Genomic DNA, 19,967 nt, shown 5'->3' with positions numbered 1-19,967 from the left:
TGAATGGGACTGTGCAGGATATGTTCTTGCAGGGAATGTATGGGAAAACAAGAAGTGATTGCCAGTTGGAATAATATGCTGCCATATATCACTGAAGTGTTTCTCCTTCTTACAACTATTTAATTTTACTGTCAAATTACTAATGTTGTTTAAATTATTTAATAATACATTTTAATTTCATTCTTAAAAACAATGATAGTGTTTAGAGGCCTTTTAATTGTACCTAGAATTTCTAAACAAACAGCTGGCGGCAGGGCCTTTTCTCATAGAGCTCCACTCCTGTGGAATGATCTGCCAATTAAGGTTAGAAATGCAAACTCAGTGCAAACTTTCAAGTGTCTACTAAAAACTCATCTCTACAGCACGGTTTATAATTAGGTGTAGCCTGGCCCGGGGGCGTGAAGGTTACCAGTAGGCTTGATACTGTCCACCCTTGCTGTCTTGCCAGGTGGGCTCTCGTCGCCACTGGAATGCCCTTCCTCCAATGCCTTTCGGGGGAAGAGTCACTGGCTTGTTGTTGTCTTTCTGTTGCACACTTGTGCAATTGGGCTGTACGCTGCTGGCAATACTCGGCCCTCATTCAGGGTGGTTGCGGTTGGTGGGTGTCCCTTTGGTTGATGCCTGGCAATGTGGGTGGATTGATTTCCTGCCTGTTGGGCCCTGTCCGGGTCCTCCCCCGGGTAGGGCCACAGTGTCACCGGACCCCCCCGTCTCAGTTCCAAGGTGTTACGCTGCTATATTATTGTGCTGGGGGATATGAGGAATGCACTACTAACTTTTTTTCAGTGTCCTCCAGTTTTAAATTTTAGGAGGAGATGAGGTCCTGGTCCAATTGGAATCTTAATATCTCACCCGGCACAGCCAGAAGAGGACTGGTCACCCCTCTGAGCCTGGGTCCTCTCTAGGTTTCTTCCTAAAATTCGACCTTCTTAGGGAGTTTTTCCTAGCCACTGAAATTCAACACTACTGTTGTTTGCTCCTTGGGGTTTAAGGCCGGGTGTCTCTGTAAAGCACTTTGTGACAACTGCTGTTGTAAAAAGGGCTTTATAAATAAATGCGATTAAAATTTGATGATTAGAGGACAGGGCCGGGGTGTGGACTCAAGCACGGACACAGAGGCAGAGGAGAGATTTCGTGCACAGATGTTTATGGTAGGAATAGGCAGTCTCGTAGTTGGCAGGCAGGCAGAGGTCGGACAATTAATCCTAGAGGTAAAGAGGAATGGGCTGGTTCGAGGTCGGGCAAAGTTCTTAACAAGATGGTCCACAAGGCAGAAGCACAGGGGGCAGGCAGGCTCGGGGTCAGGGACAGAAGGGGTTCGGTAACTGGGAGGGCAGAGCAGAGAACGGGTAACAGGAAACAGGTAGCTCGGGAGTAAACGCTGGAAACGCGTGAAAAGACAATACGATTGGGCAGCAGGCGAACAGAAAACACAGACATAAATAGACAAGAGGTAACAGGAACATGGGAGACACCTAGTGGGGGGGTGGAGAGAACAGTGAGACAGGTGAAACCAATCAGGGCGTTACATTAGTAAACTAAATGTTCACAGTTTATTTGGATAGTCCATTTGTTCCTTTCAGCAAATGGAGATGAGAAACAATTTGTTAAAGGAGCCATTTGTATGGTTTCCACCATACAAATACAACAAATGCCAAGTCTTAAATAAAGGGTATTGGGGAAAGATGTTATTTGAAATGGTGTACTTAACAAAAAGTGTGTTATTGTCGATGCTAGCTCATAGTTTTACCATCTTCCCCATGATTTTCTCGTTTCTCTTTGTCTCATTGCATTGCAAGTCTCAAATAAATTGTGATAATTGTGAAAATATCTGAAAAGTAACAATAAAAAACAATTTCTTAAGTATTGTATTTCGAATAACATCTTTCCCCAATACCTTTATAACAATTGCCATTTTCTGTGTTTGTATGGTGGAAAATGTACATACAAGTTACAGGAGGTTTTTTAGACATATTTCTGCACAAAAGGGAAGATAAGTAGTAAGCTAGCTTACTAGTAGTAATAAGCTACCTGTCAGGTGCACAATCCTAGGATTGGGTTATTGTTATAGGTATCCCAGAGGCAGGATATGCTATAAAAACTGAATGTAATTCACAACCAAAGCAATGTAGCTTGCTATTAAGGCTACTAAGGCTATTTAGAGTTGTAAATACATTATTTCTGCTATGTGCCCTTTTAGACACTTGAGGGCAGAATTTACTTATTTCTCCATGAACAACAGCTTGCTAAGCTGACACTTCAGGGATACATATTCCTAAAATGCTTCGACCTTGTGGAAGTTAGCTGAATTGCAGCAGCAACAGTTCCCATTCAAACCAACGCTCCCCTTCTAGTGCATATTTTAACCTTTAGTCAACCAACTTACAGAAGACCTAAATACAATATTTTTGACATTTGAAAAAATTGGGTGTCACAGAATGAGGGGTACTATAAAAAACCACACGGGAAAAGTAAAAGCTCAGGGATGACAGAAGAATTTCCCACTATTAATTACCAGTAGTAGGGCCATTTAAGTGGATTCATCCCAGTAGTATAAAGTACATTTCCAGTTGAATACAAATGCACCATTAGATGTTTCAACCATGAAGGCCGATTCATTTTTAGCCTAAAACCCCTACAGACCTTACCTGAGGGAGTGTGGATCTCAGGTGTTTATTGAATCCCTCTCCCCTCGTCTTCCACAGTTAAAATGAATTTCCATATGTTAGGTGATGAAAACACTTCCCTTACAATTTTCCAGTATAATCATATAATTGTTACACAGAAGTCGCCTAAGGTAGGAGTGGAAAAGCACAAAATGTCCCTATGGAATGTTATTGCAAAACTCAGTTTTATGTCTCTCACATTGCATACAGACCAGCGAGTCCCCAGTGGGTCTTTGCAGTAGAAATGAATGTTTTATTTGATTGTCCATTGCATCCCTAAAAGGGAGTAGGTGTCCAAAAAAGAAAATATATTATCAACCTTCTAATAAATGTGTGGAAAAACCATCTATTGCAAACCCTAACCCTTATTTTCCAGTGGTAATTGTCTGCCCTCTAGTGGTGCCATCACAGATAAACAGTTTGAATAGAAGATCTGAAGACTAAATCCCTGCCCATTTTTGTATTCATTAATATAATATAAGACATAATGACATAAAGCCTCCTTTGAGTTAAAAAGAGATTATTTGTGCTCTTCCATAGAAACCATCGCTGTGTTGAGTTCCACTTGCCTTTTTTCACTTCCAACAATCAGACTTTCTCCTCAGCATGATGCAAATTAAACCAAACCAAACAGCCAAGTGTATTTCATTAATAGTCAAAAGCCTTAGAAGTCAATGTCATTTCTGACAGCTTTGTATGATTTATTACTGTGGACCTTCATAATCAACAGGCAGGGGGCGGTGGTGGTGGCTGGGAGGGGGGGGGAGTGGGGGTTTGGGGTCAACAGAGAAAGATTGATACAGAAAATACATTATATTTTTGGTGGATTTTCCTTAATGATCAACTGGTTTAGCCAAAAGGATGTTTGATAACCAGTGTCTGCATTAAACATGAGAATGAATGTCGGGCTTTGACGTTACTTCTGCCTGTAATGAAAACACAATGCCCTTTTAAAGTGACAAAAACAAATTCAAGTCACTTTCAATGGGCAGAAGGCAGTTCTCTCAGATCTGGGTCAGAAATTAGAGCTGCTGTGACCCAGGTCCTGAGTCCTGGCATTGATCCCCCTGCCAGAGAAAGAGGGGTCCTCACAGACTGCTTTATAAAACAGGGTGGGTGGGGGGGTGGGGGTGTGCAGGAGGTGGCGCCTCAACATACATAAAAGGCTAAGATCGACCGCCAACCCAAGTTGGCACGACGGCACCAGATTATTTGCTTTTTGCAGAAAAACCCACATTGAGTAAAAGCCTTAAGGATATTTAACATTGTTATGGACTCAATAACAAATTGATCCTCTGAGACAGTAAAGAGAGAACCACCAATCCTTATTGCAGTCATAATGAATGCAGGCGGTTTGTTCAGCTGTTTGGCTCTCCCCTGGATCTCACACCTGGACATGGCAAACCTGACCCTGGGGCTGGGGCTCCCGGAGCAGTCCGTCCTCCAGCCAGCGTGGGACTACCTCCTGCAGTACTACCAGGCAGAGCTGCGGAGCCCTCTGTTTCCGGTGGTCATCTCCGTCTCCACCTACTTCCTCATGGTGACCCTCTACACCGCGCTGGACCTCCTGGCCCCCAGCTGGCCCACCCTCAACCGCTACAAGCTCCACCCGGACAGACCCGTCACCTGGGAGAACATCTGGACCACGCTGGGCCTCACCGCCTACAACCACCTGGTCTACATCTTCCCCGCCGCCGTGGGCCAGTGGCTATGGAGGCCCCCCATCCCTCTTCCCCCCGACGCCCCCAGTCTAATGGGCTTCCTCCTCGGAATCCTGGGCTGCACAGTGATGTTTGACTTCCAGTACTACCTCTGGCACCTCCTCCACCACCGCGTCGCCTGGCTGTACCGCACCTTCCACGTCGTGCACCACCAGTACCTGCAGCCCTTCAGCCTGGTCACCCAGTACCTTTCAGCCTGGGAGCTGATCAGCGTGGGCTTCTGGACCACCGTGGACCCCTTGCTGCTGCAGTGCCACTGCTTGACCGCCTGGGGCTTCATGGTGTTCACCATCTGTGTCGCCACTGAGGACCACTGCGGCTACGACTTCCCCTGGTCTTTGCACCGCCTGGTGCCCTTTGGCCTCTGGGGCGGACCGCCCAAACATGACGCCCACCACCGGATGCCCGGGACAAACTTTGCGCCGTTCTTTTCCCACTGGGACTGGCTGGGGGGGACTAACTTAGTGCCCACCACCCCCACCGAGGACACGTTGGTTACAGAAGGTCTGAAAGGGAGCAGAGATAAATAAACTGTTTGAGTTCTTTTTACGCTTTGTGTATTTCCTCCAATCTCTCTCCTCTCCGTACTCTCTTCTCTCATTCTCCCTTGGTCTCTGTGTCTACCTCTTTTTCTATCCCTCTCTCGCTCTCTCTCTTCCATCTTCTATGTGTTTGTGTTTGAGAAATGGGTTGAATTCATACCAGCTATCTATCTGCTGCTGTCTGCCAGATCTCTGGTTTGGCATAAAGTGATATTGATTTGTTTTGCTCTTTATTCAGTGGTTTTGGATGGATTTACGTGTCATTCTCAGGTCAGACTTCTGTTCATTTGATGCAATTTGTTATGTGTTTTAATCTACTCATAAAAGCATCATTTCACTAATAACTATAAATTCCATGCTCAATGGAGTTTTATATTTTGCAGTGATGTTTGATATTGACATTCTCTCATATTTCTCAGTTTGGAAATCTTTTTTGAATAAACTTCCATTGTGAATCCTATGAAACATTAAATGGATGCTATATGGACTAACTGATATAGCTTAACTGGATGTGGTATATGTTATGGAAAACGGATGCTCTGCAAGGACAATTAGCACAGAGAATTAACTGCACCGCAATTCATAAAGGCTAAGACATGGGAAATGCGCAGACACCCACACACACACACCAGAGAGTTCAATGACAGTCTTTTCGCTGTGCCCAGTGTGCCCACAGAGCGATGCGTGGGGCCAATACTAATTTATCATCCTCTCTTTCAGATGCTGTCAATGCTCTAATTGGCAGAGACCTCAACACTGCCCCTGCCCCTTTGTGTTTCATGATCTTCAGCTGTGATCCAAACAAACACCAAACGCAACTATTTCTCTTTTCAAGCACGTCTTTTGGCAGCTCACCAGGAATACAAGTGTACTTGTTATCTAATAGATGTAAAATATGCAAAACTGCATATTGTACAATTGATGATGACATCAGTGCTATTCAATGAAATCCTTCAGATTTTTGATCTTTTAAGCCATTATTAAGCACAAATATTAGATTAAAGAGTATATTATAATTAAGTGCCCTTTAATATATGGTTACGGATAATATATCAATATAAATACATACTGGCTGAATTAAATAATCCTTTATTTAATTTAAAATAGTACAATGACAACATATCAAATGTTGAAACTGAGAAATTTAGTTTTTTGAAAAATACATGCCCAGAATTTGATGCCAGCAACACGTTTCAAAAAAAGTTAAGGCATGTTTATCACCTCTTCTTTCATGGCCAGCATACTCACCGGACATGTCACCCATTGAGCATGTTTGGGATTCTCTGGATCGGCGTATATGACAGCGTGTTCCAGGTCCTGCCAATATCCAGCAAATTCGCACAGCCATTGAAGAGGAGTGGACCAACATTCCACAGGCCACAATCAACAACCTGATCAACTTTATGCAAAGGAGATGTGTTGCACTGCGTGAGGCAAATGGTGGTCACACCAGATACTGCCTGGTTTTCGGACCCCCCCAATACAGTGAAACAGCACATTTTAGAGTGGCCTTTTATTGTGGCCAGCCTAAAGTCTGATTTATGCTATAATGTCAAACGCGTCTGCGTAGGATCCGTGGAGAGCGCAGAGAGCCACCCAGCCCCTCACAGCCAGGCCGCATAGCTAAAACATCTAAAAGCGCTTAGCTACGCATACGTGAAATGCAGAGCCGCACAAACGATGATTGGTTGGATGGCGAAGGGAGGGTTTTACAGAGAGTACGGAATTCTGGCCAAATTTTACCTCCTGTATCAACAAAGATGAAACAATAATGGAGTCTGGAGGCATGGCTCAAATCGAGGAACTTCTGATAGTATAGAAGAAATTCTGGGCGAAGAGCCAGCAACTTGCCAGAAAAGGTGGAAGCTGACGAGGGACAAATATGTAAGAATAAAGAAGAAATTGAAGAATAAAAGTGGAGATGCAGGAGGGGTGGGGGAAAGCACCTCAGTTTTATATAATGCTTTCTTGGCTGTCCGGGCACATAACACACAGTGAAACCTCCAATTTTGGAGAGGACACAAGGTAAGTTCAGTTTTATTAATTGGCAAATTCATTGTTTATTACTTATACTAAAGAGGTGGCTAACTGGCCAGTAAAAATTAAAATAAAGATTAAAATAAAAACGAAACTTTTTACGTTTTACTCAATACACTTGAGTTATCCCTATGTGCTGGGAGTAAACGAACACTTTAGTTACGTTGTCTGAGAAACTAAACTGAAAGTACTAAAAGGGTATACTCCAGTGATTCTGTTGCGTTCATTTTACCAGTTGTTTGTTTGCATGGGTGCATTAATTAGCTAACTACTCAGTTAAATATAGTTATATTTAGATATAGCTATCAATATTGCTGCCACGATTGTATCTGTAGAAACAGACGTTTTATGTAAAGTAAGTTTGGCTAGCTAATACTAGTACTATTTTGCCATACTTTAGTTATGTAAAGCAGGTTTGGTTAGCTAACACTAATTGTACTATTTTGCCATGCTAGTTGTTCATCCAACATGCTAAGTAAATGTGTCCTGATTTTTCTACAGATGAGTAAATAGTTTTAGCCGAAAGTGAAAGGGGGAGCAGGGACAACTTTAAAGTTGAATGAAATGGTGTGTATTTACTTGAACCTGAATAACCTTATTAGGAGAGAGATTATTACCATCTCTTAAAGGTTATACTAGGTTTTTATGAGTATAGAGAGCCAACAGGGGACATGGAAGAGGAGAGAGCACACCATAGTGGAACAGAGGATAGGAGACAGCAGAGAGAAGAGATGGAGATGAAATAAAAATTACTTTTATTCAATGACAGTGATATTGTGGCATAGGTTTAAGGTTACTTGAAAGCAGGCATATACTGTAGTATATGCCTGCTTTCAGTAGTCATGTACTGCAAGCTTATGTTATGCCCCCTTTCCCCCTTCAGGTTGAGTAGCCCTGTTGAATAGTAACATGTGTTGTCATTGCAGATGGAGTACACCAGCAGCTCATCAATCCTAAAGTCATCTGAAACTGACTTGGACTCAAATGTAACTTCACTTGCTGCATCAGTTGACCCCAAGGCTGAGAACAGACAACCATTAGAACCTGCCATGTCTAATTACCAAAGACCTGTCCACCAAAAACGACCTAGGAGTCTCTCCAGGTACATCCTGCCTCAACTCCTCTTCATCCTCCTAGACAGCACCAAAGAAAATTAGGAAGGACGATGACCGTACAGCTCAACTTAACCTTCTGGATCAGCGCAGAAAAGAGGGAAGAGAGACATGCTATGCTATCACTTCATTGTTTGATGATTATATTGCAAGATTTTGTCACACCATAGGTGAACTGATCCGCGAACTGCTACAACATAAAAGGTCGAGCCAAGTTCAAAATCCATCAGTTTTTATTTGAGATGGGGAAAGTGCTGAAGACACTTTGAATACACACCCCAATGTGGCTAAAGTAATCTTTTTTGAAGTGATTTGAGTCAAAATAATTTGCATACTTCATGGATGTTGACCTTTTTGAGTTATCTGATTCAATATTGTTTAATTTTATTTATTCTTTGATTTAAAATGCAGAGAGAGTGCATTTTTGAACAAAATACTTGAGTGCACTTTCTCTGCATTTTAAGTAACTTCTATGTAGTCTGCTCTTTTCATTGTTAGCAATACTTTATAACACTTACAATTGTACATACAAATATTTAACAAAATAAAGAGTTCTTTTCTTTAAATGTGTATGTCCATAATTCACAGAGTTCAGCAGGCTTGCCCTCAGCACCGTATCCTCCCATGGCACATGGAAAAACCTCATCAGGTCATTGCGGACTCCAACAGCAGCCCAAGAGGCTCTCCCTGCATCAGCCAAGGCGCCTCCCTCTGTGACCTGTCTTCTCCACTCCCTGGCTGTGCCTAGCCATTGTTCAAAAGAGTCTTTGAAATTAGGTGGTATATACTTTGTTGCAGGTGTGTTGGCAGCATCTGTATAGGCCAGCTAGTTGTGCAGTGCAGCACAGGCCTTCACAACAGGTGTACATTTGTCTGGTAGGAATTCGACGATCTGTCTAGAATTCTCCAACTTGCGACCGTCATACCAAGTGAGTTCTCAATCACACGTCTGGCCCGTGAATGTTGATAGTTGTAGATCCTCTTGCTTTTGTTCAGATTGGCACCTGGTAAAGCAGAATATACATTGAAATAACAAAAACCCCACTGACTAACTGCATTTTGTTGTACTTTACTTGTACTATTCAATGACAAAGTTGAATCTATTGTCAATGAACAAGTACAGTTCAAAGAAATGCAAGTTTGCGTCTAACCAGCAGTGCAAATAGAGGAGTGCAAACCTGTTACAAGTATTAAGTGTATGTATGTATGTATGTATGTATGTATAGATGTGCAATTAATGCAAATGCATTACATATGGCAATTCTAAATGTGCAATGTAAGCAAATAGAAGGCAGAACAATTACGAGTTTTAAGTATACAAACCTAACCCTATTATTACTAATATCTGCTTATGATTTAACCCTAATATTTTTCAGAATATCAATAAACAATTGTTTACTTTGAATGGGCTTCATCAGATTTACATGCAATGGAAACGCATCATTTCCAACGATGACTCCTATCCCAGGAATGTTTGCAGGTGGAGGAATAGCAACTGTCCCCCGAAGCAGGATTGCGTGGAATAGGTGGCTTGATGTGTAATAAAGGGTTTCAAGCGATGCAGATGACTGTTGAAACGATTAGCCGACATGCTAAAACATTTTAAACACGCTCTTCGTCCATATTATGCGTCTGCTGAACAAGCACACTGTATTCTAGCTAGATAGCTATTATTATATTGTTTACCAACTATACAGATACTTGTGTGAAGTGTTCCTGCTCTACAGCGAACAAAGCAGGTGCCAAGCGTCTTCTTTCTTTCCTTATTAATTACATTTTACTAGTTCTCTCAAACGCGCCATTCCAGAAACCGTCTTCCCCGATCTAGCTAGTTAGTTACCTATTATATTGTTTACCAAATCAACGTCTTGTGAGCAACATTAAAGAAACATTTCCAGGTCACGAAAATTCGGAAAGTTTCGAAATAAAAGAGACCAACGTATTACTTCAAAACTGACATAAATGTAGTTTATTAATTAAGAAACAATAAATTGTTTAAGAAAACATTGACAACAATTCAAATATGATCATGTTTAAAAGTAATTTCAATAAAACACGTTCCACGGGCAAAATTCAGTCAATGCCAATGACTGAATATGGAATACCTATCATAGCTCATAAACTATTGAATATTCTACAGAGAAAGCAATGTAGGAAATGTTCAGGACAGTGTGTAGAGTAAGACAAACCTGTCTAATCATGGGGAATGGTGTGCTACATCTAGCAACACAATATTACCACACCCTCTTTTTCCACAAAGTAACTCAATGGATATGAAATACATATTGACCCATACAGAAAAAACTATTCTATACGCTGCAGTGAATGTATAAGGAAATGTCAAGGAGACTCTATTCGGTGATTATATGCAAAGAAATCAAGGGGCAATGTATATTTGCAATTGATGCTGGCATTTTACTCTGCCCATCCCATTGGCCACAATGTAACCTGACGACGCAACAGACTAGATAACAGAATGTTGTTGACTTGCACAGCTGCATTCGGTTCATTCAGAATGAGTCTTGCACATCGTGCTAACGTTAGTGGTTATAAAAGGAAAACTGAATGCATGTGTTAGTCCTTAGAATGTGTGTAAGTACAGAGTGATAGTACACCAACATCATGGTCCACCTACCTATTTTGTTAGAAGTTTATGTACTTTTTATTTGGCAAGTATTGGTGGCCACTTGTCAACCGTTCATCAAACATCCAATCAGAGATAGAATTATATCTACTGCACAACACTCAGTGCACTTTTGGCTCTCACAGGTTATTTGAAAAGGATTCCTATGAAGCTTTTAGTTTAAAACAAAACAAATATTAGATATTTTTATCAAGAGTAACCCTTAATATAATGTGTTTGTATTTCTCTTTGTTTCCCTTCTACTGTAGCTTGTGTCAATGTCCCCTCACAATGTCCTTCACACCAAACCTCAAGGAAATAGGTGAACACTCTTCAGTTCCTTCGCAGTATTTTTAGAATTACATTCCCTAATATTCAAAGTGTTAAAGTTACTAAATGCATGAACTACACTGTAGTGATCTCTGCTGACTTCTACAGTACCTGAATCTCAGTCTTCTTACCATTTATTTGATACTGTTACTTAATTGCACAAAAAAGATCCATCAATCATGTGACATTACCCTGCTTCTCTGTCCTGCTTTTTTCAGCAACGTGTTTTAACGACCATCCTCTTTGCTACCAAATTATGTCTCGTCATTGAACTTCTAAATTAATATGTCTCCAAGTCATCAGAAACTAAGGATTATTTCTCAGAGAGAAGACCATAACATAAAATATACTGTATAGTTATTAATATTGCTTTTATTATTATAATTTTAAAAAATTGTTATGAACCTTTGTTTGACATCATGTTATCAGTATGATTGTACAAAATATTCTGTATTTATTTAATCCCCATGAATGCAAATTAGTTATTACATACTGGAGTATCCTTGTTAAAATAAATATAATGATATATATTTTATTGTCATAAGATTCACTGTTGTCTTAAGAAATAATGTTTCCTAAAGAAATGTATCCAAAAATAGAAACTTTGCTTTCAGAATGCCTGTTGTCATCCTCCATTCACTAATGTCAATGAGCAATTACAGTTGTGCTCAAAAGTTTGCATACCCTTGGAGAATTGGTAATATATGTACCATTTTTAAAGAAATCATGAGTGAACAGGCAAAACACATTTATTTTATTTCTTACAGAATTCATATTCAACTATAGTTTATAACAGACTGGCACAATCATATAACAAAACATGGCAATAAAGAACAAAATGGAATGACCCCTGTTCAAAAGTCTGCATAACCTTAGTTCTTAATACTGTGTATTGCCCCCTTTAGCATCAATGTTAGCGTGCAGTCTTTTGTAATAGTTGTCTATGAGGCCCGGAATTCTTGCAGGCGGTATAGTTGCCCATTTGTCTTGGCAAAATGCCTCCAGATAAGTCTTTGTTCGTCTTGCATGAACTGCACGTTTGTGATCTCCCCAGAGTGGCTTGATGATATTAAGGTCAGGAGACTGTGATGGCCACTCCTGGACCTTCACCTTTTTCAACACTAATTGCAATTTAAAAAGCCACAGGTGTGGGAAAGTAACCTTTAATTGCCATTTTAACCTGTGCGTGTCACCTTTTGTGTCTGTAACAAGGCCAAACATTCAAGGGTATGTCAACTTTCGATCAGGGCCATTTGGGTGATTTCTGTTATCATTCTGATTTAAAAAGGAGCCAAACAACTATGTGATAATAAATGGCTTCATATGATCACTATCCTTAAATAAAAGAGCATTTTTTGCATGACCACGCATATTTTCAAAATCAATGGCAACATTGCACAATTTCTGCCAGTATGTGCAAACTTCTGAGCACAATTGTATAACCACTAACACTAGCTAGGTGTACAAGACTCATACTGAATGAACCAAATGCAGCTGTGCAAGTCAACAACATATCTAGTCAGTCGTGCCGTGGGGTTAGATTAGGGTTGCCACCTTCAATGTGGGAAAATAAGGGACACCTTGCCAGCGGCCCCAAACCTGGGGGACACAAATTAAGTGGGGTCTGGGGCTCCTCCTCAATGAGAGTGTCACATGCTTCATTCCCTGCGTTCTGGTGAATTTCTATGCACCAATTTGTTCTTTTATGCATCATTTTCAGTAGTTCTGCTACTGTGAACATTAATGTCATGGAAATAGAGTAAATAAGAGTAAAGAACAGTTGTATCAATTATATTTAGGATTAAAACACAAGATCATAGACATGGGCAAGATGTTTGGTCTTTCAAAAGAAACTATTTGGTATATTTGGAAGAAGTAAGAACCCACTCTCCAGGAAGGATGAGGTAAGCCTAGTTTTGTCAGTTTCTGTTCCCATGCTCTGGAATAGTCTCCCATCCCACAATAAGTCCCATTCCACCATTGCAATTTTAAATACAATTTAAAGACACACCTTTTTCTCTGGCTTTTAGTTCAGTCTGAGGTTGTCCCTTGGTTTTTGTCAAGTCAACTCTTTAATTATTTTTATCGTCCTCTTACTGTTTTAATCTGTTGGTGGTTTTATTCAATTTCTCTTAACTTCTTATTATATTACTTTGATTTTACATACCTTTAGTTGTCTTAAGTGTTTTCCATTTTAGTCTTGCCCTCTATGTATTATATGTAATATTGTATTATATTATGTATTGTTGCCTTTTATGTATTATTCCTTTATGTATACAGACCCGGAGACACAGGGCCATTGCCTCCCAGCAATAATTTTTTGCCCCCCAAAAATAGTTTGGGTAAGATGCTTCCCAACACTGTACTTCACTAATTAATGTTGGGAATGTAGGCTAGCTCTGTTGCCTTCATCTGCTGTTGGGAATGTAGGCTAGCTCTGTTGCCTTCATCTGCTGTTGGGAATGTAGGCTAGCTGTCTTGCCTTCATCTGCAAATGCGATCGAAGATGTGCTTTAAGGAATGTGATCACTAAGCTACAAAAAATTTGTAACTACTGCAGTTACTAAAGCTTTAAATTTGATTGACAGCTGTGTATTTTGCTAGTATATAGTCTCAGCAAGCCATGCATGCAAAGATTATTTGCTTTCCGTCCATCGTGCTTTACCTACTATCAAGGGCGTAAATCTGATTTAACAGTGGGGGGGGGACAATAAACATAACATTTCTGAAGAGCAATTTTTGAAGGGGACACAAATAATACAGCCACAATTATACTTGTAGAGGACGTGTACACAGAGGAAAGCCTTAATACTATCATTAGTGTGGGCTAGCATGGTACCATCATCCTTCTTTTCAGTGTTTCTCTTGATTCAATGAAAAAGCTGACTAAATTGACCATATGACGACTTACTGTACTTACTTTGCGTTTTGGTGTACTGAAAAAGGATCTTATGTCCGTTTTTCTCTTCTCCGTCATTTTATCTGGGCAGCAACACAAATCTTTAACGTCAGATGTCTAAGTATAGGCCTACATTAGGTTCACCACGCGGTCATATTATAATTATAAAATGATCTTGCTTCAACCACATAAATATTAGGTTTCGTCTGGGACAGAGGATATATATTTAACAGCAGCAAACCCACTGATCAGCCATACTTAACATCATATTGAGCAGAACACAACCTGTAGATCTTCAATATTAACCCTAATATCAGTTCACAGATAACGTGGTAACGTTAGTTGCAGTGGCCAGGTGCATTTCTATCCAACAAGCTATTAAACAAGCTAGGTAACGTTACATAATATTACACTAAACATAGCGAACTTTTATGTCATGACTAATTTATTAATTACTCAGCATCATTTCTATTTGAGAAAAGAACCTTCATCCGATGTTTAATGTGAATAAAATAGCTTTGAACCGCCTACTTACTACATTCCACAACCAGCGTTACTGCAGCGAATCCTACTACCAGTGTGTTGTTCTCTCGTCCACGCTCTCGCTGGACGGGTAAGGCAGGCTTTGGACCAAACCACTGTGAGGCACGGGAGGGGGGACTCAAAATGTTTCTAAACTTAAAAAGCATAATTTGGGGTTTGTATCGTTTTAATACTTATGGACATATAAATATATTTAAGTATATATGATTATGTTATTTACAATACACAGCATTGTTTTTAAGGATATTTTTAAGGGGGGACAACCCTTAGATGGGGGGGGCCTGAGTCTTCGTAACCAGGGCAACGGTGATGTTCCGTGACAGACTGAACGTCGTCTGTCATTCTGATTAAATACTTCTCAGCTATGTTTCATGAAACTCTTTTGGTTTTATTATTTTTCGAATCAATCCAAGCTAAAAGTAGGGTGTGCACGAAACAAATCGCGTCCCGTATTGTTTATGTAAGGGACAGTGCATTTTATTTTTCAATACGGGACGATCCCGTATTATACCGGACGGGTGGCATAGGTTAGATACCTTGATTACTTGAGTTAAGCTACAGTAGCCTAATAGCTGGCTAGCTAGCCAACCAGATGTAGGCTGACATAACTAACTGTGCTTAAGTTAGTTGCCTGAAGTCGAAAACACGCTCGGCGTTGTATTACCCGTTGGTGATGCATTCAAATATTGTTATACAAATAAACGTTATACTCACATTTCAGGAAAAACGTGTCCTAGTTACCTATAGACTCCAATCTACCAGGCTCCAGCCCGGATATTCCATAAGTCCCACCAAGCGAGCCCTCTGACTGAAACCACGCCCACGAGAACTTGTCCACTGAAGGAAAATGTGTCTCAAAAATGCATAAACATAAACATCAGATCCGTAAATAAACTTAAGATTTGTAAATGTCAACACTTGATAATGTTAAACAACAGTTGTAAATGTTTTACAGATTTGTGTTTTATTTGTGAAATATGTTTTTACATTACATTTTATTTAGATTTGTGAAACTTGATTACATGTTTACAGATAATGTTTTTATTTATAAAATATATTTTTTCTCATTTACAAATCCTATTTCTATTTGTGAGTTGTGATGAACATGCGCACGGATTTTCTAAATATATTTATGAATATTGAGATACATCTAACTCAATATTAATGACATATATTGAAGGCTACTTACTATGGTTGGCCAGTAGAGGGCAGAGAGTCGTGGTCGCGTAGCGTTGGGACTGTAAACAATACAAACACCTGCTGGTTCACGTAACTCTTGAAAGAAAAGCCATGTTTTCCTCTGTGATCCGGTTTTACAGGTCTTTTAAGTAGACATTGGAAATTTCGATACAGTTTTATAACTGATGATTAAAGGTTATTTGTTCATCTCATTGTTCATCAATCGTTTATGTTAACTACTGTATTTGTTAATTGTAGTTCGTGTACCTATCGGAAAGTGTCAACCATGGTTGAGAAATAGAAAGTACGGACACAACTTCCAAAAATGAGTATTACCTGTATTATTTATTCTTCACCCTGACTCAGACATTACTACAGAGACAGTCGACTTCCCCATTGGAATTCCCAAATTGGTCACCATGACATAATTATGTGTTCTTGGTGCAGTCACTTTATGCTGTGCCTCGTTACGTGCTTGCAAAACTGGTTTTTTCACGTCTAGGCATGAACAGAGACTCAAGTGATGATGTGCCTATTTTAGAAATGTAGAAGAGACGGGTTGAAACAGAGAGTCAGTGGGTTAAACGAAACAACAAATGTGAGTCACATGAGATCCAGGTAAAAATGAGAGGTCGTATCTCTGGTCACCTTGGGAAGTAGCCTTCCTTCCATCCCCCACAGACGTTAATGACGTCAGCTTGAGACTTGCGTAGTCTGTGAAATTCATAATGTGACCTGGGTGAGCCGGAAAACCTGTCACCCCTCACTACCCTTTTTAAACCGTCTGTAACCGCCCTTCTTGTCCCATACAGTTTCACAACCTGCTAATCAATGGCAAATTCTTCATTAATTAATTATTGGGAGGATTATATATTTTTTATTTATATTGTAGTAATTTAGATGAGGCTCTTTTCAGCTTAAATGATGTGCCTATGCAGAGCCAGGAAATGAATACACCTGTTGGAAGCCTGGGATGAGTTTGGGGCCATAATGATATGAGGGCAAGATTGAAAACTAAATGAATTCTGGGTTTTTTGTTTCTTTGGTACTGTTCACACAAGTACGTGGTAATATTTCTCAACTGTTAATACATAAAACATAACAGATCATCAAAAAAGCTACGTTTTCAAAACTGAAAGCATACCTGACATTGACTGCATATAACAAACAATCTAGACAGAAGTTTCACATTGAAATACAGTTTGTTCATACAAAGTACGTACACAACTTTTGATTTGATACTCTTCTCATTGATAAAACACCTTTTACTATCACAATGTTCATTATTCCAAATTGGTCATTACTAAACCATTTGGTGAATTTACTGTATATATTTTACATGGTTTTGCCTATTACGTTAAGATTTGTAGATAAAGCAGTGTCGGTGCAATGTCAGATTGGCCAATGAGCATCTATCTATGTACCTCATTTAGTTCCTCAATAGAATTGTGTAGGATAATGTTATGTTCCATAATTCAGGGGTGATTTAGGAATAGTTTTACCACCAATTCCCAATTCCAGACCCTATACCTGGCCACATTCTTCCATTGTAATGCAAGATCTAAGGGGTTAAAGATGTGATCAGTTAGACATTTTGTACTGACCTAGTTGTAAAAAACCACAATATAGTACTGATAACAGCACCAAAGCGACCCAAAAAATTTACAATAACTAATGTGATGGAAATACTGGGTCATAACGCTCATTACCCTTAATCTCATATGCTCAGAACGTGGGTTATTGTATTTAAAGTTTTTCTCAATTGTTTGGCTCATTTTTCAAAAGCCTTAACATTCTCTAAACGGTAAGTACAATTGTCACAACTGTTTCATGGGACATCACAAATCTATGGCATGTCTGCAAAATGTAGTAACTCGCCCAAAAACGTTTAATTCACATGCCTCAAAACCTAGTTTTTTGGTCAGTTAGTTTGCCAATGCCACCAAAATGAAAAGTTCTTTTGTCATCGTGTAAGCCGCACTGGTCAAAATGTTTAGATGTTTTTTCACCATGGCTGTGCACCCTGGAAATGTTTGTTGGATCCAAATATCAGTTTTGTTCAACATTTTTGTTGACCCTGACTGCTTACTGCACTACACAAGAATGTCAGTTTAGTCAATACTGTGCAATACCGTAGTACAAAGAGAAAGGGTATACAGATACGTATGTATAGAGTACATAGAGTACGTACATGTAGCAGTGTGTTACATGTAAACAGAAAATTCACATTTCTATGTCAATTTTTACATAGTTCTTACATGTAAAGTCATATATAGTGAGCTGAAAAATCTTCACAAAATGACATCCATGAAAACAAAAAAACTGCACCCACAATGAAAAACCTGCAGTAGTTCTGTAAATAACAATGAATTGCACCTCCTCATGGTATGCAACACTACAAGTTCCCATCTTCTTGGTGAACATCCTTCCACACTTGTTTGTTTGGCAAGAGATTTTCATCAACATCACATCTAACGTTTTCCTTTGCGATGCACCAGGGAAAAATCTCATGGCAATTCCATTACTGTGCCATCTGGCCAATTTACCAGACATCACAAACATTCCATGTCATTGATATTTATGGAATAGACATGTATGTCTGACAGGTTTTGATAATTGAATGGATCATTTTGCATGTGATGGCTCACACGATGATAGAATGTTTAGAAATTGTGAAGGGTAAGACTATTTCACTGAGAATCAATTCATCAGTTTTGATCAGCAAACTATGTGCATGTACAGTGGGGAGAACAAGTATTTGATACACTGCCAATTTTGCAGGTTTTCCTACTTACAAAGCATGTAGAGGTCTTTAATTTATATCATAGGTACACTCCAACTGTGAGAGACGGAATCTAAAACAAAAATCCAGAAAATCACATTGTATGATCTTTAAGTATTTAATTAGCATTTTATTGCATGACATAAGTATTTGATCACCTACCAACCAGTAAGAATTCCAGCTCTCACAGACATGTTAGTTTTTCTTTAAGAAGCACTCCTGTTCTCCACTCATTACCTGTATTAACTGCACCTGTTTGAACTTGTTACCTGTATAAAAGACACCTGTCCACACATTCAATCAAACAGACTCCAACCTCTCCACAATGGCCAAGACCAGAGAGCTGTGTAAGGACATCAGCAATAAAATTGTAGACCTGCACAAGGCTGGGATGGGCTACAGGACAATAGGCAAGCAGCTTGGGGAAAAGGCAACAACTGTTGATGCAATTATTAGAAAATGGAAGCAGTTCAAGATGACGGTCAACTCCACTCGCCATGTTTGGAGAAAGAAGAAGGATGAGTACAACCCCAAGAACATCATCCCAACCATGAAGCATGGAGGTGGAAACATCATTCTTTGGGGATGCTTTTCTGAAAAGGGTACAGGACGACTGCACCGTATTGAGGGGAGGATGGATGGGGCCATGTATCGCGAGATCTTGGCCAACAACCTCCTTCCCTCAGTAAGAGCATTGAAGATGGGTCGTGGCTGGGTCTTCCATCATAGGTACTCGTCACTCACAGTTGGCGAGTACCTATGATAAAAATTACAGACTTCTAAGTGGGAAAACCTGCAAAATCGGCAGTGTATCAAATACTTGTTCTCCCCACTGTAGGTATTGTGCCTATTTGTTGATAATTGTACTTACTCATTTTCACACATTGTGCCAAAACATGTGCAATTTGCTTAAATTAATGAGAAATTCTAATCTGGTGTGAGCAAGAAAATAATTGTTCAAAGATTTGAATTTACTGTTTTGGAGAAAAGAAAATCAAATTTGAGCCAAAACGATTGAGGAAAACCTGTAAATGTATATGAATGCCACAGCGGTGAGTAGTAGGCTGGACATAAGGCGCAAAGCTGGAGCAAGACATTCCTTCAAAATGGTCCGACCTAAGGCACAAACAATGATCCATATTCTGTCCCAATATTTTGTCTAACTACAACATGTCAAGGTCTGGCTATGTGTTCTTAGCGAATAAAGGGGATTATGATATCTAGCCATGACATGATAAGTGCCATGGGATCTTTGAAGACCAAAGTCAGGACATCCGTTGAACATCTTACAGGCAGCATCTTAAGCACTACAATGTCCCCTTTACTTTGGCATTTGGATTTTATTTTACTTTAGACCAGAGGGACGTGTACCCCCTCCTACACCACTTTCAACTGAGCCCAGTCTCCAATCCAGGACCCAACAGGACCAACCCTGCAGAGCTTCAGAGGACAGCTGGAGGAGGAATGCAGGGTGCTGTCCTACTGGTCTTGTAAATCCTCCCTCATGTTATGCAAATCTAGTGACGTCTGCAC

At 39.9% G+C, this 19,967-nt stretch overlaps 1 protein-coding gene across 1 annotated transcript; it reads left to right on the top strand.

The window, feature by feature from the left end:
• The first annotated feature begins 3,867 nt into the window (after positions 1–3,867).
• Positions 3,868–5,746, top strand: ch25hl2 (cholesterol 25-hydroxylase like 2). Its single transcript, XM_010878301.3, has 2 exons — positions 3,868–5,199; positions 5,650–5,746. Exon 1 carries the CDS (start codon positions 4,006–4,008, stop codon positions 4,915–4,917), a length of 912 nt encoding a protein of 303 aa, XP_010876603.2. The 5' UTR covers positions 3,868–4,005; the 3' UTR covers positions 4,918–5,199; positions 5,650–5,746.
• The last annotated feature ends 14,221 nt before the right edge of the window (positions 5,747–19,967 follow it).

This window comes from Esox lucius, chromosome 14 (genome assembly GCF_011004845.1).
Source record: "Esox lucius isolate fEsoLuc1 chromosome 14, fEsoLuc1.pri, whole genome shotgun sequence".
NCBI classification, from domain to species: domain Eukaryota; kingdom Metazoa; phylum Chordata; class Actinopteri; order Esociformes; family Esocidae; genus Esox; species Esox lucius.
This window is presented reverse-complemented; position numbering and strand designations above follow the sequence as displayed.

Bases quoted from the DNA above. Each gene is read 5' to 3' on its own strand.
- ch25hl2 (XM_010878301.3), top strand. From the start codon at position 4,006: ATGAATGCAGGCGGTTTGTTCAGCTGTTTGGCTCTCCCCTGGATCTCA.